Raw genomic sequence first — 18,478 nt, 5'->3', positions numbered from 1 at the left:
CAATAATTCAGAAATTTTCTCTCTGCTAAATGAGATCTCATGCAGGGTTTTCAAAATACATATTATTTTTGCATTTGTGTGCCCCCAAATCCTTGCATTTTGCTCAAAATGCAAGGCTTTTGATGCAAAACATGGTGCTTTAAGGCAAACAAACTACACAAACCCAGAGGGATTTTGTGAATGGTGTTGCTGGTGGAAAAAAAAGTCTATCTTCCAGTGCCTCCTTTTACACCCATTCAAAAGCGCATGTACCAAAACAGGAAAAGGATAAATCCAACTGTTAATTTCAGCTAAAGCAGTCCCCCTGAATGACTAGACCATGTTAAATCAGGACTTACAGCTTTCCCATTGATTCAATGGGTCAATTCTAGATAGGACTGACAACTGGTTTAACAAATTGCAGAGAGACCTTTGAACCGCTCCAGCTGTGCTTCACAGGGCTAATCCCTTTACTCCCCCACCCCTCAGATATTTCACTTTAAAAAAAAGCCACATTGGGGTCCTGTTTTCAAGGAACAGCAAAGAAAATGGTTTTAGACTTGCAAAAGCCCTTTCTCCAAAATCTGAAGTGACCCAAATTTAAACCTGGAAGTCATTTCCAGTTCTGGAACCCTATCCTCAGCCTTAGGGGGCTCAAACAGGCCCATGTGGGGCAAATGTGATGAAATTGCCCCATGGCACTTCCTAGGAGGTGCTAGGAGGGCTTTGCATGGAATGAAAGAGGGGAGCAGGCTGCAAGGAGCTCACAGGCCCCATTTTGACCATCTTCGCCCTAGGGCAACAACAGCCCCTTACCAACTGGGACCCATATTGCCCATAATCTCACTTCCTGACAGCAGACAGGATGATCCTGAACACCGCCAGGCACAAAACAGGAAGGGGGTGGGGAGTGAGAATAAGGGCATAGTGTCAGGATAGGGCCCCCTCTCTCAACCGAGTGCCTGGGCTATCCATGAGGAGATTTTTCCCCTGCGAGCTTATTTGCCAACCAATTGTCGGAGGGTTCTGGGTTTTAAGGCTTCCATTGGCCAAATACCAATAAACTTGTTTTACACAGTGAATAAGCAACTCTGGCAGGCGATAAATCGCAGAAGTAATGTTGTGCTCAGGCTTCACCCCCCCCACACACTTTTTTTAAAAAAACCGTCTGCAGAGTCACACTTTACTGCCTCGGCATTTGTACAAAACAAGCCCAGCTTTCATTGCTAATAAAACATGGCATTAATTACGCAGCAGAAGAAGAACAGAGGGAAGTCTTGAAACAGTGCCCAAACCGGGCCCCCTCCCCATTCCACCCACCCCCATCCCGCTGCTGTTTTTCTGCTCACAGCTTCTCTTGGTTTAAATGGGGGGAGAGAACATTTGTCTGGGGTATGGGACAGGTCCAAAATAATATCCCATCTCAGAAGTAATATTCTACCTCACACACGCCCTCATTGCAAGGAGCATGTCTAGGGACACAGAACCTCAACTAGAAATGGGTCACGAATACTGAATCCAGTTCCGTGGAAAACAACATCATCAAGAGTGGATTAACTGTGCATGCTTATTTGCCTCAATTCAGTTCGATTGCACTGGAACTATGATTCAGACCAGCATTAAGTGACGGAGGCGGCTGTGCACTTGAATGAAGACGAGTCCACAACAAGCTATACTGCTGCTTCAAAGCCAGCGTTCTTCCTGCATCTCTGAAGAGGGGAACACCAACCAACATATTGTAGGTGTTTTTGCAACATTTCCCAATATAATGAATTTTGAACGCTATGTTCACACACAAGCATCCTTTTCCAACTAACCTACAAAGTGGTTTTATGTGTGTGTTTTGTTTTCAATTAGAGAAGCCCATCACAATATTCAGAGAAGAGGGAAGCTGAGAAGGGTTGAAGCCCGTGCTTTCATTCCAAAATGCACAGTTAGGTGAGTCTGTCTGATCAAATTGCAACTCTCTTCCATCCCTACCTCTGAATACCCATCAGAGGAGTGGAAGGAGATGATTCAGTGCATCTCCTGCCTCTGAGGTCCCCATGGACCTGTGGCTGGTCACCAAGGGAACGAAATGCTGGATTAGAGAGACCAGTTTTGGACTTTTTGGGACACAATTGGAAAGAAGCCAGGAAACTTGAGACCAACAGTACCGTATTTTTCAGTGTATAAGATGCCCCCATGTATAAGACACACACACCCACTTTTCTAACCCAAAATTAAGGAATCTAAGTGGGGCTTAGCAAGTGGAGGGGAAAGCAGGGATCAAAGCCCTGCAGGATCACTTTGATCCTTGCTTTCCCCTCCACTTATTTTTGTTCTTTCCTCAGCTTACTTCCGTGTATAAGACAACCCTCAATTTCTAGTCTAAAGATTTTAGACAAAAGTATAGTCTTATAGTTGTTCTGGGTTTTTTGGGCTCTTTGGCCGTGTTCTGAAGGTTGTTCTTCCTGACGTTTCACCAGTCTCTGTGGCCAGCATCTTCAGAGGACAGCAACCTGTACTTGTGCCCATCTCTAGATCAGCCTAATCACCATCTCCACACTACAATGGTGCATTGTTTTCCAGACTGGTTTAAAGGTATGTCTGTTAATACTGAAAAAACTGGGCTATGGAGCAATGGAAAAAATGTACAAACAAGACTTCCACACACTCATCTGACAGAGGTGTGAACTGTCACAGTTTGAATTTCATATTGGGAAAAAATTAATTAAGAGTATAAGGAATGTAACCCCAGAAATGTGAAATATAATTATAATATAGAGGTCTGAATAACAATGAACTTCTTGATAAAAGTTATTTCAGGAAAAAGAGATATACTGTAACCTTGAAAATAGAAGAAAAGAAAAGAAGTAACAATTTAAGTAGCAATATACTGAATGTCCATTAGAGGCCACTATAGAATAAAAGTACCTGTACTGTATTAAATCCCGTGTTATCCGTGTGAAGAGCAGGGACTATGGAAAAGTTTATAAGGTCTGCAACTGTTGCAACTCATATAGAGAATGCATAGTGTTTGCTATCACAGCAAAGTGAATGAGATTTTGCATGTAGTCTGCTCACTTAAGACAAAATGAAGATAAGAAGGAAAGCTTTTGTCTCCTTCATCGGTGTGCTGCTGACTTATTAGTTTAGTTTTATTACACTTGTGTAGCATAGTCTATGAGATTTTGTGTTAGTGGAATCCGCTCTGTTAGAAAGAAAATGTAAAAAAGAAATAAGGATATATAAACACCCATGGTGGTGTAATATAAGCAAGCTTTCAGCCAGGACAGAGTTAGCTACGCCAGCTACACTACAACAAAGCTAAGCAAAGACAAGCTGCGAAGCCAGGAGGAGAAAAATGATAATGGCAGCTGCAGAGAAGCAGCACAGAGGCAACACACAAAAATAACAGATTTTCCTCTATAGATTTTAACTGGCAGATGGCTGGGCAAGCATATAGAAAACTTAATATTTTCCCCTGTGTGTTTCCAAATATGCTAAATGGCTAAGAAATATATTTCTCCTCTAATAGATTTTTACTTTTTTAATATAATATGTGTTTTTAAAGCTAAACATTCCTGTATTTTTGGGTTGAGATAAGATTTAAATTCTTGTCTGTAATGTTTCAAGCTAAAAGCTTACAATATATTTGTCTCACTTAAAAGTATTTGCCTAAAACTTAAGTTCAGTCTCCATATATTTGTAAGCATATGTACCTACAACTTTGTTCATAGCTATAAGAATGTTTTTTGAAGTAACGTACATTTGACTTCTCAAAAGTTGTTTCCAAGAACTCTTTATATGTTTATGAAACCGAGAAGAAATGTAGATGAACAAAGCTTGTAGAATTAGACAAGCTAATGTTGCCCAGACTCATTTTTCTGTTTACTTCACCATGAGTGAGAAGAGTGGTTTATTCTCATCCTCTTGAGAGTGATGGATCAAGAGTGGAAGCTATAATTTCAGCATGAGAGCTGGGTTACCAGATTGATTAATCACTGTGTCCTGACATGCCTGGCGAACCAGGCAGGAAACAGGAAATGACAATACTTTGATATCAGAGTTGATGGTGAGGTAATTTGATACTCAGAAGAACGTTGATAAGATGGTCATGTTTATTTGGTTGACACTGGTATTTAACTTTTTCAGAGATAAATCTTAGCTGTGATGGACCACCACAGACTCAAGCTACCAAGGGGTATTATAAAGTTCTATAGTGCTGTGAGGATTTTGTTTGATTGTCATATGTTTGATCTTGAAATATCAATAGCAAAATCCTATACTGATTTTATATCAGCCCTGTCTCCTGCAAGCAGCAGTGTCTCGTTCCTTGAAAAGTCACCAGGCGTAAAATCGTAACTACAACACATGACAGTTTAAATTAGTGCACTGCTGTAAACAACAAAGAACTTTTAAGTCCTCAGTAGGCACCATAAGCAAAACATGCATCTTAATTTCCCCCCATTTTTCCAATTGGATATTTTCCTCAACTACACATTTTGTGTCCGCCAAATGCCATACTTTAAAAACAGACTGACAGATAATAATCCTGATTAGACATCTTCATGTCCAGGTTTCCTTGATGAGGAGTTTGTAGCTACATTCACAACAATGCCCGTGTGTCCTGTGAGATCAGGCCTGGACAGTTACCACGAGCTGGTGATCTTCCAGTTCCCACTAATGCATTACTGGCTAGCTTATAATGCAAACAACCGACATTCTTGAATAATCTCCCTTGTGGAAAAATCCAGAGGCAGCTTCAATTTCAATCAAAGCTTTTGCATCTCTCTCCTCTTCTTCCTACTCCCTTAACCTCTTTTCTTTTCTTTTTTTTAAAGAGGAGAGAAGATGAATTAAACATTAAAGTTAAGTGGAAAACCCTGTACTTATGTGGTGCAAGAACATTTTGCTCCAAAAATCCCAAACAACTTATGATAGATTGGGAGAAGTCGGTCAGTTTACTTGTTAACGCACCGCTCTCTCTTTCCCTCTGCCCGTTCTTCCCTTTCAGAAGAAAAACTTCAGCTGTCTTTTGGAAATGATGCAAGAAGTGGGAACAAGCCCACCGTATCTCAATTTGACAATTTCTTGAAATATATACAGCCAGCAATGCTGGATCCCAGGGGTCCCCTCCTAGACACACTTGCTTCCCGGCCTTCGTGATTAAACACAATGCCCTCACTGTCTAATATTTTGAGGCCAGCCAGCCTAAGGCCCGCTGCAATTCCCATCTTTAATCGCTCAGGTTGATGGTTCAGATGGAAAAGACCACGGAAAGAGACCCTGCGGCAACCATCTGGAGAAGGAGACTACGTGTGATTCAAAAGTGCGCTGCCCTCTGCCGTTCATAGACAGCTCGTGGAAGAAAATAAGTGCCAGTCTCCCGAGTCTCATTGATGGTTTGCTAATGCATTTCCAGGGCTGAGAACTCCCCTCCACCCATGTCTGTTTACGTCTTTTTGCAGAGAGAGAAAAAGAGCACGGCAGCCTCCCAATGCTTGCTAAGACAGAAATGTCACCCCAAAGCAGAGCGCCTTGCAAACTTCTCAAGTTCTGCTCTTGGCATATTAAGCAACGGTTTCTCTGCTTTTTTAGCATCAGGGAGCATCGCCCTTTAAATATTTAATGCCAATGACACATCTGCATATTTTTTAGGATAGAGGGGTAGGAGATGAAATGTAAATTAAAAGTCAACAGATACACACAAACAGGCCCAGCTAATTAATTTTAATTAGCATCCCATAGGGAAAGGAAACTAGCAGACCCAATATAGAAGACTAAGCTTGCAGTCATACACAACTTAATACTGTATTTACTTGGGAGTATCTCCCGCTCAACACATTGTGATCTATGCAATTCTATGTACACCTCCCCGAGAGTAAGCCTTCATGAAGACAATGGCACCTACTTCAGAGCATACATGGATAGAGTCTGCTGTTAATAAGCCCCACTGGCCTGAGTGAGTTAATATTTATACGACCTTGACTCAGAGGTGGTTATGGGTCTTTTAGGACAGATGTGCACTGAGCGTACACTTAGTGCAACAGCCTTGGTTCAGCAGTGGCAGGAAGAGGTCAATTGTGAGGACTAAGAATGATGGGAGCTGTAGTCCAGCAGATCCAGGGAGCACCAGTTTGGGGAAGCTGGCGAATAACCAAGGAAGATCTTGAGGCACCTTAAAGGCTAATGGGTTTTATGTGGCAGAAACGCTTGTAGACAGCTGCCCATCTCTTTCCAGGCACAGAGTGTTGCTTCGAACAGGGATTTATTTGTAAACATGACTAGGTGGGAGGACGAAGGAGGACGATAGGAATATGAAACATGGATGACAATTCTTAACAGTGGTCTTTAACAGGTACTCCAGAGAGAGAGAGAGAGAGAGAGAGAGAGAGGTCTGTCAGGTTTGACTAGTAGCTGTGGATGCTATGGAGTCCCCCAAAGTCTAACCATTTCAATTTGTATGGCTGCAATGAATTTTCACTTCTTTTCCTTTGTATGCACACACAACACACACGGTCCCAAAGCGCCTCACTTCATTTGCTACACCTTTGCCGCCTGATCTCATTGAGTCACAAATTGGCCACTGCTTTGGTTAAGATTTTGCTCTGTGCCTTCTCCATGGGGAGATGATCCTGGCCAACTAAGTTCATGCACCAAGAGTGATGACGGACATCATGATTGACACAATCAAGCTGGCCCTTCCAAAGCCAGTGCCAAGCAAAAGCATTTCCTTCACTCAGAACAGACGATCCAACAAAACCACTTGCCTAGGTAGGGTAAGGGTAGGGTGGGGTGGAGGGCAAAAGGCAGGCCTTTCAAGTAAAGCCCCCCTACCATTGGAAGTTTGGGAATCATTCCAAAGAGACAGCCCTTCAGAACGTGCTGTCTGCATATCAGTATTGAAGGTCACGTCTTGAGGGTTTGAACAAGGTTTTCCCGTGGCTGGACTGGAGAAGGAATCACATTCCTTGGAGATCAAATAACAGCAAGTTCATGGAAAGGGAACCAATGCCCAGAGCAGCTGCTGGGAGAGGATTAGCAGAACAGAGAAGTTGTGGTGGATGATCGTGTCCTCATCCCTGGAATTGACATCGGTCCCAGAGAGATTCAAAACTCAGATCTGAACCACCCGAATCCATCAGCCTAACCTATCTTGTAAGTTCGTTGTTGATAAAGACACAGACCATGATGGAGACCATGTGTTCTAGCACTGAGTCCTGGTCCCTTCCCACAAGATTCCTCATTCAAGCTTCAGAGTCACTGTGACAGAATAAAACCCATCTTAGCAAGTTATTACTATTTTTAAAGGAACTGATTGCATCACTTGTTAGTTAGAAATGATGTCGTTTTTCTAGCTGTTGTTGTTTTGTTCACAAAAGTGACTCACTGCACTGTGTTCCGTTTACACATTGCACAGCCTCACCAGCATGCCAAGAAATCCACAAGGAAATATTCTCTTCTGCCCTCTAGTGGTCGGTTCTGTTACTGCCCCTTGAACAAATTTGCAATAATACAGAAGATGAAACAAACCATGCTTCCTTTATCACTTAAAACAATGGTTCCCAACTTTGGGCCTCCAGATGTTCTTGGACTACAACTCCCAGGAGCCTTCACCATCACCTCTGCTGGCCAGGATTTCTGGGAGTTGAAGTCCAAGAACATCTGGAGGCCCAAGGTTGGAGACCACTGACTTAAAAGAACAGCATAAAACTCAAAAGAAACTATACCTAAATGCTTCTAAAATATCTTTTTTAAGTAGCTAGAAAATGATACTTGAACCATCAAGAACAACTTTGTGGCAATTTGTTTTGAAATGTAATGTAGGTACATCCTTGTTACCCTCCAAAAGGAACTAGCAGAAGGAGGCTACTTACTCCCAAGCTTTGGACAAAACAGCCCCGAAAAATGACAGAATAGAGGAGTACAAAGTCACTTGAAAGTGGGCGAGAGTCACCCACCTCCATCTCTTACTGTCCCTTATAACATCTTGGATTCAGCTTTTCTATGTATACCACTAACCCCACCCCACGGACATCTTGATAGGTGGTTATATATCTCCCTCCCCAGCCACCAATTTCAAAAATGGTCTCTTTTATAATTTCCCCCATGAAAAGGTTGTGAATTAAAAGCCAGGTGCCAAAGGAATAACGGGAACTGGAGGGGAGGGGAAGGAAAGAGCGTTGTGCTTTGCCATATGTACATTTATCGCCCACACAACCACCCCATGCAACTGGCTCTTTTGGAACGAGAACGAGAAAGAAAGAAAGAAAAGAGGGGGAAAAAACCCACTAAGTGCTGCTGCCATGCCTTCGGTAAGAAGAGGGAGCTTTTGATGTTGTTGTTGTTTTTTGAAAAAAGTGCATTGTGTACCGACACTTAGCAACCTCCATTCCCAGCTGTAAAGTTCTTCTCACACAATGCTACTGCCTGCAGCTGAGTTTTCATTCAAAGCTAACACTAGGCTCCTGCCATCAAACAAACTGAAAAGGGGCTGGAAGGAGGGTGAGGAAGCAATAGAAAAGAACACATTCTCTCTCTCTCTCTCTCTCTCTCTCTCTCTGTGTGTGTGTGTGTGTGCTAGACAAGACTGATCTGGCACTGCTTATTTTACGTTCTTCTGGTAGCTAAGAATGGGGCGTCCATACACAGAGGCAGCCTATCTCAAAATCTGCCCCTTTCAAGCACACATCTCCCAGGAACCAAAACACACACACACACACACACACAAAACGACAGCCTCTCATAGAAGCCAAACTCCCACAGAAGAACAGCTTTCCAAGGTCATCCTGAGTGTTAAAAGACACTCCATGCCTTCAATTTCTGAGTGTGGAGATACAAGGGCGCAGTAGCATAATTAAAGAACCCAGGAAATCAAAACGATCAGGAGCCATGGCTCTTAACATGTCCACAAGCATCTTTCCAGCAGAGCTGCAGAGATTCCCCTACAGGCTTCAAGGATGAGCTCTAGCCTCAGCTAGATGTGAAGGGCCCTCAAGAGAAGGGCAAAACATGGGCATTCCAGAAGGCAGTTCTTGGCATTGTGGGCAGTGAAAGACAATACGTGTCCTCATTCTAAAGACAGTGTGAGAGTGTTTTCAGTGACCTGAGGGAACAAAAAAAAGCAGGACTGGGACGGATATGCTGAAAATTAGGGCAAAAAGATCAGGACCATGGAAAGCTTTTTCTTAGCCAGGGGCAGGGACTCTGCGTGGAATGCAGAAGATCAAGGACATATTCTTAGTACTTGCGGAAATCTCTCATAATAAGCATTGCATTGTCTAAAAATGAAATGACATGCTTAATTCAATCTAAGACGCAGCTCATTCTCTCCAGCTTCTTGCATTCCTGGGCGTGTCTCTTGCTAACCAACTTTCTCCCACCTACCTTCCATCCAAATTAAGTCTATTCTTTCTCCAGGACTCATTATCATTTCATTCATCGGCCTCCATTTCATCTTGGCACCTTCCTCCTAACCCTGATGCTTCAGCCATGAAATGTTATCTTTTTGATGTGGCCATTCCTGTATTATTTAAGGCTTCAGCCTCAGCGTGTGCGTTCGGGAATACACTACTGAACCCCATTGGAAAAAAAAAACAACAGAAGCAGAGGAAAAGCTCTCTTATTGTCAGAATAGCCAAACGGCTGGGGCTGAACTGACACGGAAGGTCAAAATGACTCTGGATAATTTGCTTGAGCTCTCTGTGCGAATGTGTTTACTTAACTCCGTTGGCCACAGGAGGACGGGTCCAAGCAAGCAACAAACCAAGGCAGATGGGGGTAAGACAAAGTGGAGAGGAACTGCAAAACAGCCCCCAGATCCAAAAAGAGTTGTCCGACTGGGGGTGATGGGCAGCCTGGATAGGACTCTTCTCTTGTGGGCCCAAGTGGCATAGCCTTCCACCATCCGCACCACTGAAACCCCTGCAGGTTTTGTCCTATTTTCCTCCTGCTTGTTTCAGGAAAAGAAGCGTCCTCTCTGCCTTGAATTCTAACATAACATCTATTCTTGCACCTTCCTGGGTCACAGAAACCTGCCTCCACTCCCCCACCCCAATTTCAGTAGCAAGTAAGTGGCCAGTTTGGGTGCAACAGATTGGGGGGGGGAGGTAGGATCTGCAGTGGGGTGGGAGGCAGATTTTGGGAAGTGTAAAGCAAAAAAAGTAATGTTTCCAAGACCACCCAGTCCATTCACACACCACAAAAAGGACACGGTCACGTTCCACGGGTCTATCAGGGGCAGCTGCAGAAGGCTATCAGTGAAGGCAAAGCTGATGGAGACAGAAACAGTCTGACGAGGAGAAGCTTCGTGGAAGAACCACTTTGAGGAAGATGCCTCTCTTCTGAAAAGCTGAATATTTTAGACTCAGCCCTTTACTTTAAGATGCTCATTAAAATTTTAATTAACTAAAGAGAAGCTCATGTATAACAACCTCATTCCCAACCCCAACCCCATCACTTTCTACTGGCTGAGCTCCAGGCCTGAAGTCCAAAATAAACAAGTCTAACGAAGCTTTTTGAAAAATGTACCCAGAAGCAAACAACAGTTGGGCATCCCCAAGATGCGGAATAAATGCACAGAAAGCAGGGAGCAAGCAAACGCCCTTCAAGAGACACCTGGGAACTAAAGGAAATGCACCAAACGAGGGCCAAAGGGCACCCCAGACCTGCTTAGAAAGCAGATTTTTACAGGGGAACAGCTGGGTGAAAAAGATGCACAGCTGAGGCCTCCATTGCACGTGAAAGGTTTCAGGTTCAATCCCAGGCATCTCCAGTTGGAAGGATGAGATCACATAGAGTGGTCGAAATGACTAGATAGGCGGGGTATAAATAAAATAAATATCACAAGACTAAAGGAAATACAGAAACACTAGCCATGATTTGAATCCTGTCATATTCCTCCACCACCATTCAGAAAGGTGACATATCTAGAACTAGATAAGGCACTGTAAGGTTACTGCAACACTGCACATGTTCTAAGGACAGGGTGGGACACGCCGCAAAGGGGAATCCTCCATTAAGTAAAAGCTGTGGCATGACTTACTAATGCTTCTGTTAGGGCAGAAAAGGCAATTACTGAAAGTCACGAGTGATTTGTAACTAGTTACTGCCATGCTTTCGAACTGGTTCCATCTAGGGAAGCGCATCAGTTACAAATGAGGTGCAACCGAAATGGGAAATATAGAATTTACATGAAGGAAGCTGTTTAAAACAGACCAGGCTGGAGCCCCTGAAAAGGCCCAGATGACAATCAGGTTAGACCAGACTCTCCTAGCCACATGCGCTCCAGGGGTGCTGGACTATAGTGTCCATCATCCCCAGCATTCTGGCTGAGGGAAAGGGAAGGAATAGTACAACATCCATGGAGGCTGACTGGCTAAGAAAGGTTGGAAGAGACAATACTGTGCTACATGGTTGAAGTCAACAGTCCACTGTGGTCTAAGGTGAACTTTGTGCAACGTAGAACGGGCTCCTCCTGCTCTTCTGAGTCAAATTTCAACCTCACTGTATGTTTGTGCATGCATGTGTGTGGTACGAGGTGCGTCTTTCCAGTGCATGCAGAACCCAGCCATCACTACTTCAGACTGAAAGGTCTTGTCTGCTTAGGTATCCTCACCCTGTCCTTAAACATAATCTCCCGGTGGCCCCATGCCAAACTTCGGGACTCTTCTCCTGACGGGTGAAATTCCCATAAGGTCCTGCTTCTACGACTGATGTGTCCCATCTGCTCTAGCCACCAGCACTCCTCCCGGCCAAAAGCGAGATCCTTCGCCACTCAAAAATCTCCTGCTCTATAAATAAGAACCTTGGCACATTAGCTCAACTGTACTGGCCTCCCCTCCTTCTTTCCCTTCTCTCTCGGAGACTTTCCAAAGCCTTCTCCCTACTGATCTATTTTGGACTGAAAGCCCCTTCACACTTTTCCTTTCAGCTCAGGGTGCTTTCATAATGGCAACGCTGAAGTTTTACTGCTTCCTACTGTAAGTCCTCTTGGGGAAACCACAGTCATGAAACAGAGAAAAGATGCTTCTTTCTTATTCTATTCTTCCTTCACAAGCATCGTATATACCACTTAGATCTAACAATTCCAGTGTGACAGAAAATAAAAGGAGAGCACATATAAGACTAAATTCATTCGTGAGTTCCCACCAGAGTAGACCCATTACATCAGTGAAGCTCAGGTCGCTGCTGAGTTAACAAACTCAATTCATTCAATGGGTTTCATCTACTGTAACTGGCATTAAAAACTGGATTTAGTCTACAATATGCAAAAGATGAGGAAAAGGAGGGGGAAGTAGAAGCTGGACTGCTTGGGGAAAGCTTAGATAAATAAGTTAGTTTCCAGCACCATGTAATTTGATTATGAAATATATTAAACAGATTATTTTTCTTCCTTGCTGTGAAATTCCTATAGGCAGGAGCAAATATGCCAAAACCTTACATTCCATGAGCAGATAATGCTTTAGTCCTATCATGATCTTAAGGTTTAAAATAATAAATCTTTCTATTTATAACTTGAGAGAAGAGTGGGGGACTGAGATTATCAGGTTCTCCTCACCCCCATTCTATACCACGAAGATTGGCAAAGCCCCATGATCCTTGACCAATGGCAGACTATTTTCCTACAAATAGAATGATACTTTCCCATCTTAAAATGAATGTTTGTGAACATTCCATAATATCACAGGCACATCAGCCAATGGACTCCTATGGAGGAAAATGTGTTGAATTCCTGTATTCCTCCTCTCTTTTTGCCATGGAGCATGTAGGGAGGCAGCTAACAAATCATGCACCCTTTTCTAATTTCCCCCCAGGCTCTGGGGGATTTGACAAGAGTTTCTATAAATTGTTGCCTACTAGCCTTCCCTCTTCCAAGACCCCAATTCTACTCTGGAGTTGTGTCCCCCCCCCCAGTTCTTTTGATGCTTTCTCCAGCTTTATTGCACCTCTGTGAGTTCAAGCCCCTTCTTACCACATGCTCAGTCATAACTGAAACAAGACGAGATTGTTCACAGCCGCTTTTAAATCTACAGAACTCACTGCCAAATTGTGTTTGGATAGCGGTGAGATGGGGTGGGGAGTGGGAGAGGGAATGAGTCTTTGTATTAGACAACCCTGTTCTCTTTTATAAACAGTTCATTACTGGTTTGTGGGACTCACCTGCGGCAGACCTAATTATCCAAATTTCCAAGCACCTAACCATTTATTGTCTGATATTCACGCCCCCAAATGTAATGGCAGGCGGAACAGGTTTTCTGTGTTCCGTATCCTTTCTATTCTTTCTCTAGTTTGATCCAGCCAGCTTTCAACTCCTACTGAATTCTCATTTAATTAGGATAATTTCTAAGATTAATGCTGGGATTGAGGCGTGTGTGATTTGGCTCCATATGGCAGCTTCCAAACTGGAGTTAATTTAATAGTACCTGTGGGAAAAGGGGTGGGGGCTTGTGATCTAAACCACTCTTCCTTGCTCCCAGTTCTGCTCAGTTTCATGATGGCTCTTGTTAGAGGAAAACGTAGACACAGTCCACACCTCATTGTTCGGGGGGTGGGCAGCAGTGGCAGCCCCTCACCCGATCATCCTGGACATTTTGGCCATTTCTCTTTCTTTCAGGACCAAGTTGTGTCCACTCCACTACCTGTCCTGCAACCCCATAAACTGGCCTGCCTCCCTAGAGTTGGTAAAGGACCCTGTCTCATTGAGGGAGGGTCTGGTGGCCAGTCCAGCAGGCATGAAACGGAGGAAGCCGACAATTGTGCCATTTGCCTCTGACAGCAAAATGTCTTGGGATGGCCTTGTCATGACAAACTTGTTCTGCTCTGTCCAGCTGGGCTTTTCTCATGTGCTTCAGGCCCAGGACATTGGGGTGATTTTCCCCCACCTCCTCCCTGTCATTAACAGGTTTCTCTTCATCTTGAGCTGGGGAAGAAAAAAAACTTTTGATAAAGCTGCCTTCAGGACCTTCTTTCCAACCTCTTCTGAAATACTTCATAGCTATAAAAGAAGTATTTGCTGTAGCACTTCTCTAAAGACACCCCAAACAGACTCTTGAAGGCGCTTATTCTATATTTAGCCAACTCTTATATAAGGATGTCAAGATTGATGTTATCTGAGAGTAGAGGGAAAGAAAAGTAGCCAACACACATGTTTATCTTTGAAATAAGGCTTTTGATACAGGGGCCAAACCTGTTGGAACTTTTGCTTACCCTGAAAGAAGGATGAAATGCAGGGGGTGCCCTGGATTTTTTATTTCACTTGCCAGACTGGATTTTGCTTCCCCATCACCTACGCTGGCTGCGGCGAGTTGTGGCCCAATCCCTTGGATCAGAAGACGGGCCTTTTTGACCCCCACAGAGGGTATTGCTCCCATGATGGCCAGCACCCACCCCAACATGAAGCCCAACACAATGTAGCAGGAAATCGTTTGCATTTCTTCCCTAGGGTGAATATTCAGACCCTGCACTAGAAAATCCGTAAACTCAACCTTTCTTGTGTGGCCAAACTCTGTTGCTTGTGTGAATGATGCAAACAGAAAAAAAAAATAATGTCATTTATCCTGAGTTTGCTAATCCGTGGGAGGGCAGGAAACAGACAAAAAGGCCTGCCTCTCCCAACCACTGGGGAGCTTTACACCAGGGATTTCAGAAAATGTCAACCACACAAATATAGTTTTCCTTCCATAAGGGCTAGAAACTTGGTTTTTAAAAACAAATGTGCACCTCCCCCTTGAACTCTTGTGGAATGATGAAAGATACAACACCTTCAATGTAACTAGTGGAAGCCTGAAAAAAATGGTCTTTAGCTTTTGAGGAACGGAAAGAAGACAGACACAGCAGCACCACTTAAAAACTGTTCCTCCACTCCCCCACCCACCCAAAATGAAAACACTTTCACCTACTAGCCAATGGAGGTTTTATACCCACCTCACAAATCTAGCTGCAGTTGCCGTCTCCTTAATTTAATGCCAGATGTAAACACTGCATAGGCTTCAAGTAAACACATTGAATGCTTGTCCACTGCTGCAAATAATTCAAATTTCCGGTATATATGTGCTCTGTCTGATGAAGAACACAGTGAAACCTGGGGGCTGCTTTTCCAGTTCCACACCAAACTGCCACTTCATTTCTTTTGTCCCATTTCCCCCACCCGCACCAAATGAAAAACAGCTTCCGCCCCTGACAAACATAGCTACGAACTCAAGCTTCTGCCCCATGCGGTGCTGCTGACTGATGAAGAATCCAGTGAGCCCCGGAAGCTGCTTGCAAACTCCCAGGACAAGCTTAGCCAGCTTGACTGTTGGTTCTGCCTCTTCAAGTGCCATCTGTTTTTTCTCTGAACCAACTCGGGGGACAAAAGGCTGCCTAACAAAAGCACTAACAATGGGGCACAGAACAAACGCTTGCCTTTCCCGTTCCCAAGATGAGCGCTGGGGGGGGGGGGGAAGGAATCACATCGGAGAAAAGACTGTTTAAAAAACTTTGGCATTTGGGGACTCCTTACCCTGAGAGTCGTCTTCTTGGTCCGAGGGATTATCTGGCTCCATTGTTTCTATGCAAAGCACCCACTTCTAGGCAGGAGCTCCATGTAGCCAAGGGACACACACACAGAGAGAGGGTTTTTTTTTTTTAAAGAGCGGGGCGAACCCGAAACAGAACTGAAAACCCCGGGAATGATTTGCAGCTGTCTCCAAAACCGATTCACCTGATTTATGAGCTAGCGCCACATCCATAAGGGGGCACGTCTCTTCTTGAGCATGAGACGACCTGGCAGCGTTTCCGATCCGCCGGGCGACCCTTGCAGCTTGCAGGCCTTTCTCCAGCATTTCGGTTGGAAATGCATCTCTCTTGCTCTCCCTCTCTCTCTCTCTGGCTTGCTTTCTCTCCCTCTTCTCCCCCCACCCCCCAAAAAAAGTCCCGGCCTCCTTCCCTTCGATCTGGCCCTGGTTCACTGGGATGAAAGTTTAAAAGCTGCCAAAGAAAAAATGAAGCCGGCAGAGAGAAGGAAAAGAGAGCTCACGCAAGGGGGAAAGAAGAGGGAAAGGCAGAGCCGGCGCTCGAAATCCTGCGAGCCACACTGTTGCATAACGCAAATGACTGATATAATAATAACACGCAGGGAAAAAAAAGTGGTGTGTGAGGAGGAGGAGAAGAGAGAGCGAAAGAGAGGGACTGTGACTGTGCAGGCAGCTAGAAGCGGAGCTGAGCCAAGAACTGTGCTACAGCAGAGGCGGCTGGAGGAATGCCATAGGTGATGATGGGGAGGGGAGAGGATTCACCTGTGCCCTGGGGACACGGGCACACGCACCCGACTCTGGATCCCTGGCACAGCTTTGTCTCTCTCTCTCTCACACACACACCGCCTCCTCTGTGTCGAGGCTCTGCAGTCTGACAGGACCCACATGCTGGAGCAGTGGGTGGTGGTGGTTAGAGGCATCCAGGCCCCTTCCTGGCCAGCAAGCAAGGTGGACTCTTTCCAGACTTCAGCAGGCTGAAGACCTCTGCGCCCACCTTGCTGCAGGGCGCTGTCCTAAATTCACCTCTTTTGGCAAGCTGTGCAGCCGCTGCTGCTGCTGATGGCGGTAGTGGTTGCCTGCGTGGGCAGCAGAGCCGTGCCAGGAGCTGCATATTGTCCCTGGCTCCTAATAACTGGGCCGCAAAAGGTGTGGGAGGAGGATGGATGGGGTGCAGTTAGCCAAGGAATGGCCCCACCCCACATCAGGCTGGGAAAGATGGGGTTCAGTCCCAACTGCTCAGTGTGCCTGTTACTTGCACTGACAACACACTCCACATGGGAGCGAGGCTGCTCAAAGACTGACAGCAGCAGAATGTTCACAAACAGCGCACCTCAAGAAAATGCTGGGAAACTGGAAGTCTGTTTAGCTCAAAACAAAGGATTCATGTAGGTCCTGCAGGGAGGAGGAGGAGGAGGAATGGGAGAAGATGCTATCAGTGCTCACTGAATGAAACTATGGACAGTGACAGGGCATCACCCCATTTCCCAAAGCAGACAGCTCAATCAGAAGGGCATATGAGGGCAACGACCCTTCCCTGTCGCTTCCTCTAAGCATCTGGTATTTAGAGGTATAGTAATTCACAAGATGGAGGCTTCATTCCAGTCTCTGAGTCATCAGCAGGCACCATCTTCTTCCACGGAAGTCTTGAATCTGATGCCCACTCAAAGCCATCCACTCAACCCCCTGGAAAGAGCCAATTCTATACAGCTATTTGCATCCCAGAGGGAATTCGGTGCCTTGTGTTTGCGCTTTCCCTTCCTTATATTACTTATATTACTCAAAGTCTCTTTGTTCTATGATGGGATAAGGCCCCACCTTAGCTATTAACTGGACCTCCCTATCTAGGGCCCATCCACCTGTGATGATGAAAACCTAAAGACCCACACATCCTTCCATTTTCAATGAATGGACAGAGTGTGCAGCTACCTCAAAAGGGGGGGGATACAACCTGCAGTCCTTGTAAGACTCCTAAGGGCATTTCTGACAATACCAGCTCCCCTGCCCCAGCCTTTCAATAAACAAAAGCAAAAATAACAAAAGAATCCATTTTCTCCTTTCCAGTTTTGCAATAAAACTAGATACATGGCTACAGAGCACTCCCTTGCTTTGCAGTTTTGCATGATTTTAAGACCTGTGCATAATTTGTGGGCAATTGAGAGGTAGACCAGCCCATAACAGGAACCACCCCCAAAGGTTTCATCTCTCTGATGGAAAAGCAGGGAGAGACCCAACCTCTTTTTGGAAGTGAGGGAAGGGAAGTTGGACAAAAACAACAACCTCAGACAGGCCAAGCATGTGGTCAGCAGGAAAACAACTGAAACACTGCAAGGGAGAGCATGCAGCCAAAGAGCAAACTGGGAGATAGCAAAACAGTCTCCCCCATTGCGCATGCAGCTTAGAGTTAATCAGCCACGTCTTTGGCTAAAGCTTCCAGGACTGCAAAAAGAGATGTGTGTGCAGAGCCATTGATACTTTTTTTGAGCCCTGGCTGTGGGAGAACATATGACTAGATGGCTGGAAAGAGCGGGGGGGGGGGGGGAGAGAGACAGAGATCGAGAAGGCTCTTGCAAACTCTGGGAAGAAAAAAATGAAACCTCAACTTTTAGTGGGCTGCAGTGGCTGTAGCAATAATTGCAGCCTTCAAAGAAAGAGGAAAAGAAAGAATGAGGGTAGGGGGAATGATCAAAACCAGGCTGTTATCTTGCCCTTAAAGCTATACATGTAAGGAATTTTAGATGCTACATGTTCAAGTAGCAAGAAAGGGGGAGGGAGCAAGAAGGGAGAAACTGCCAGGGTCTGCAAGAGAAGTCATTGTCCTCAAATACAAGGTCAGAGAGGTTCATCTCTTGGTCACAATAGGGAGGGGGCAGCACCATCAGGACAGAGACCTACTAATGGAACCTCCCTATGCAGGAGCATTCTACCATAGTCTTTTGAACCACAATTCCTAGCTTTTAAACAAACCAATATTATCACCATTATCAACTAGCAACTGAATC

General features: G+C 44.9%; 1 protein-coding gene across 2 annotated transcripts in view; it reads right to left on the bottom strand.

Annotated features, from left to right (window-relative positions):
* Positions 1-16,168, bottom strand: part of DAB2IP (DAB2 interacting protein) — a 152,284-nt gene extending 136,116 nt beyond the window's left edge. The window contains exon 1 of one of the 2 annotated variants that reach the window (XM_072984962.2): positions 15,467-16,168. In XM_072984962.2, the coding sequence (XP_072841063.1) occupies positions 15,467-15,509 (43 nt within the window). In that variant the 5' untranslated portion in view covers positions 15,510-16,168. The remainder of the gene's footprint in view (positions 1-15,466) is intronic. The other variant, XM_078382662.1, reaches the window with a different exon arrangement.
* Between the last annotated feature and the right edge of the window lie 2,310 nt (positions 16,169-18,478).

Source organism: Pogona vitticeps, chromosome ZW-PAR, assembly GCF_051106095.1.
Source record: "Pogona vitticeps strain Pit_001003342236 chromosome ZW-PAR, PviZW2.1, whole genome shotgun sequence".
Taxonomy (NCBI): domain Eukaryota; kingdom Metazoa; phylum Chordata; class Lepidosauria; order Squamata; family Agamidae; genus Pogona; species Pogona vitticeps.
Note: the sequence above shows the minus strand (reverse complement) of the source record. Positions and strands in the feature narration are given on the sequence as shown.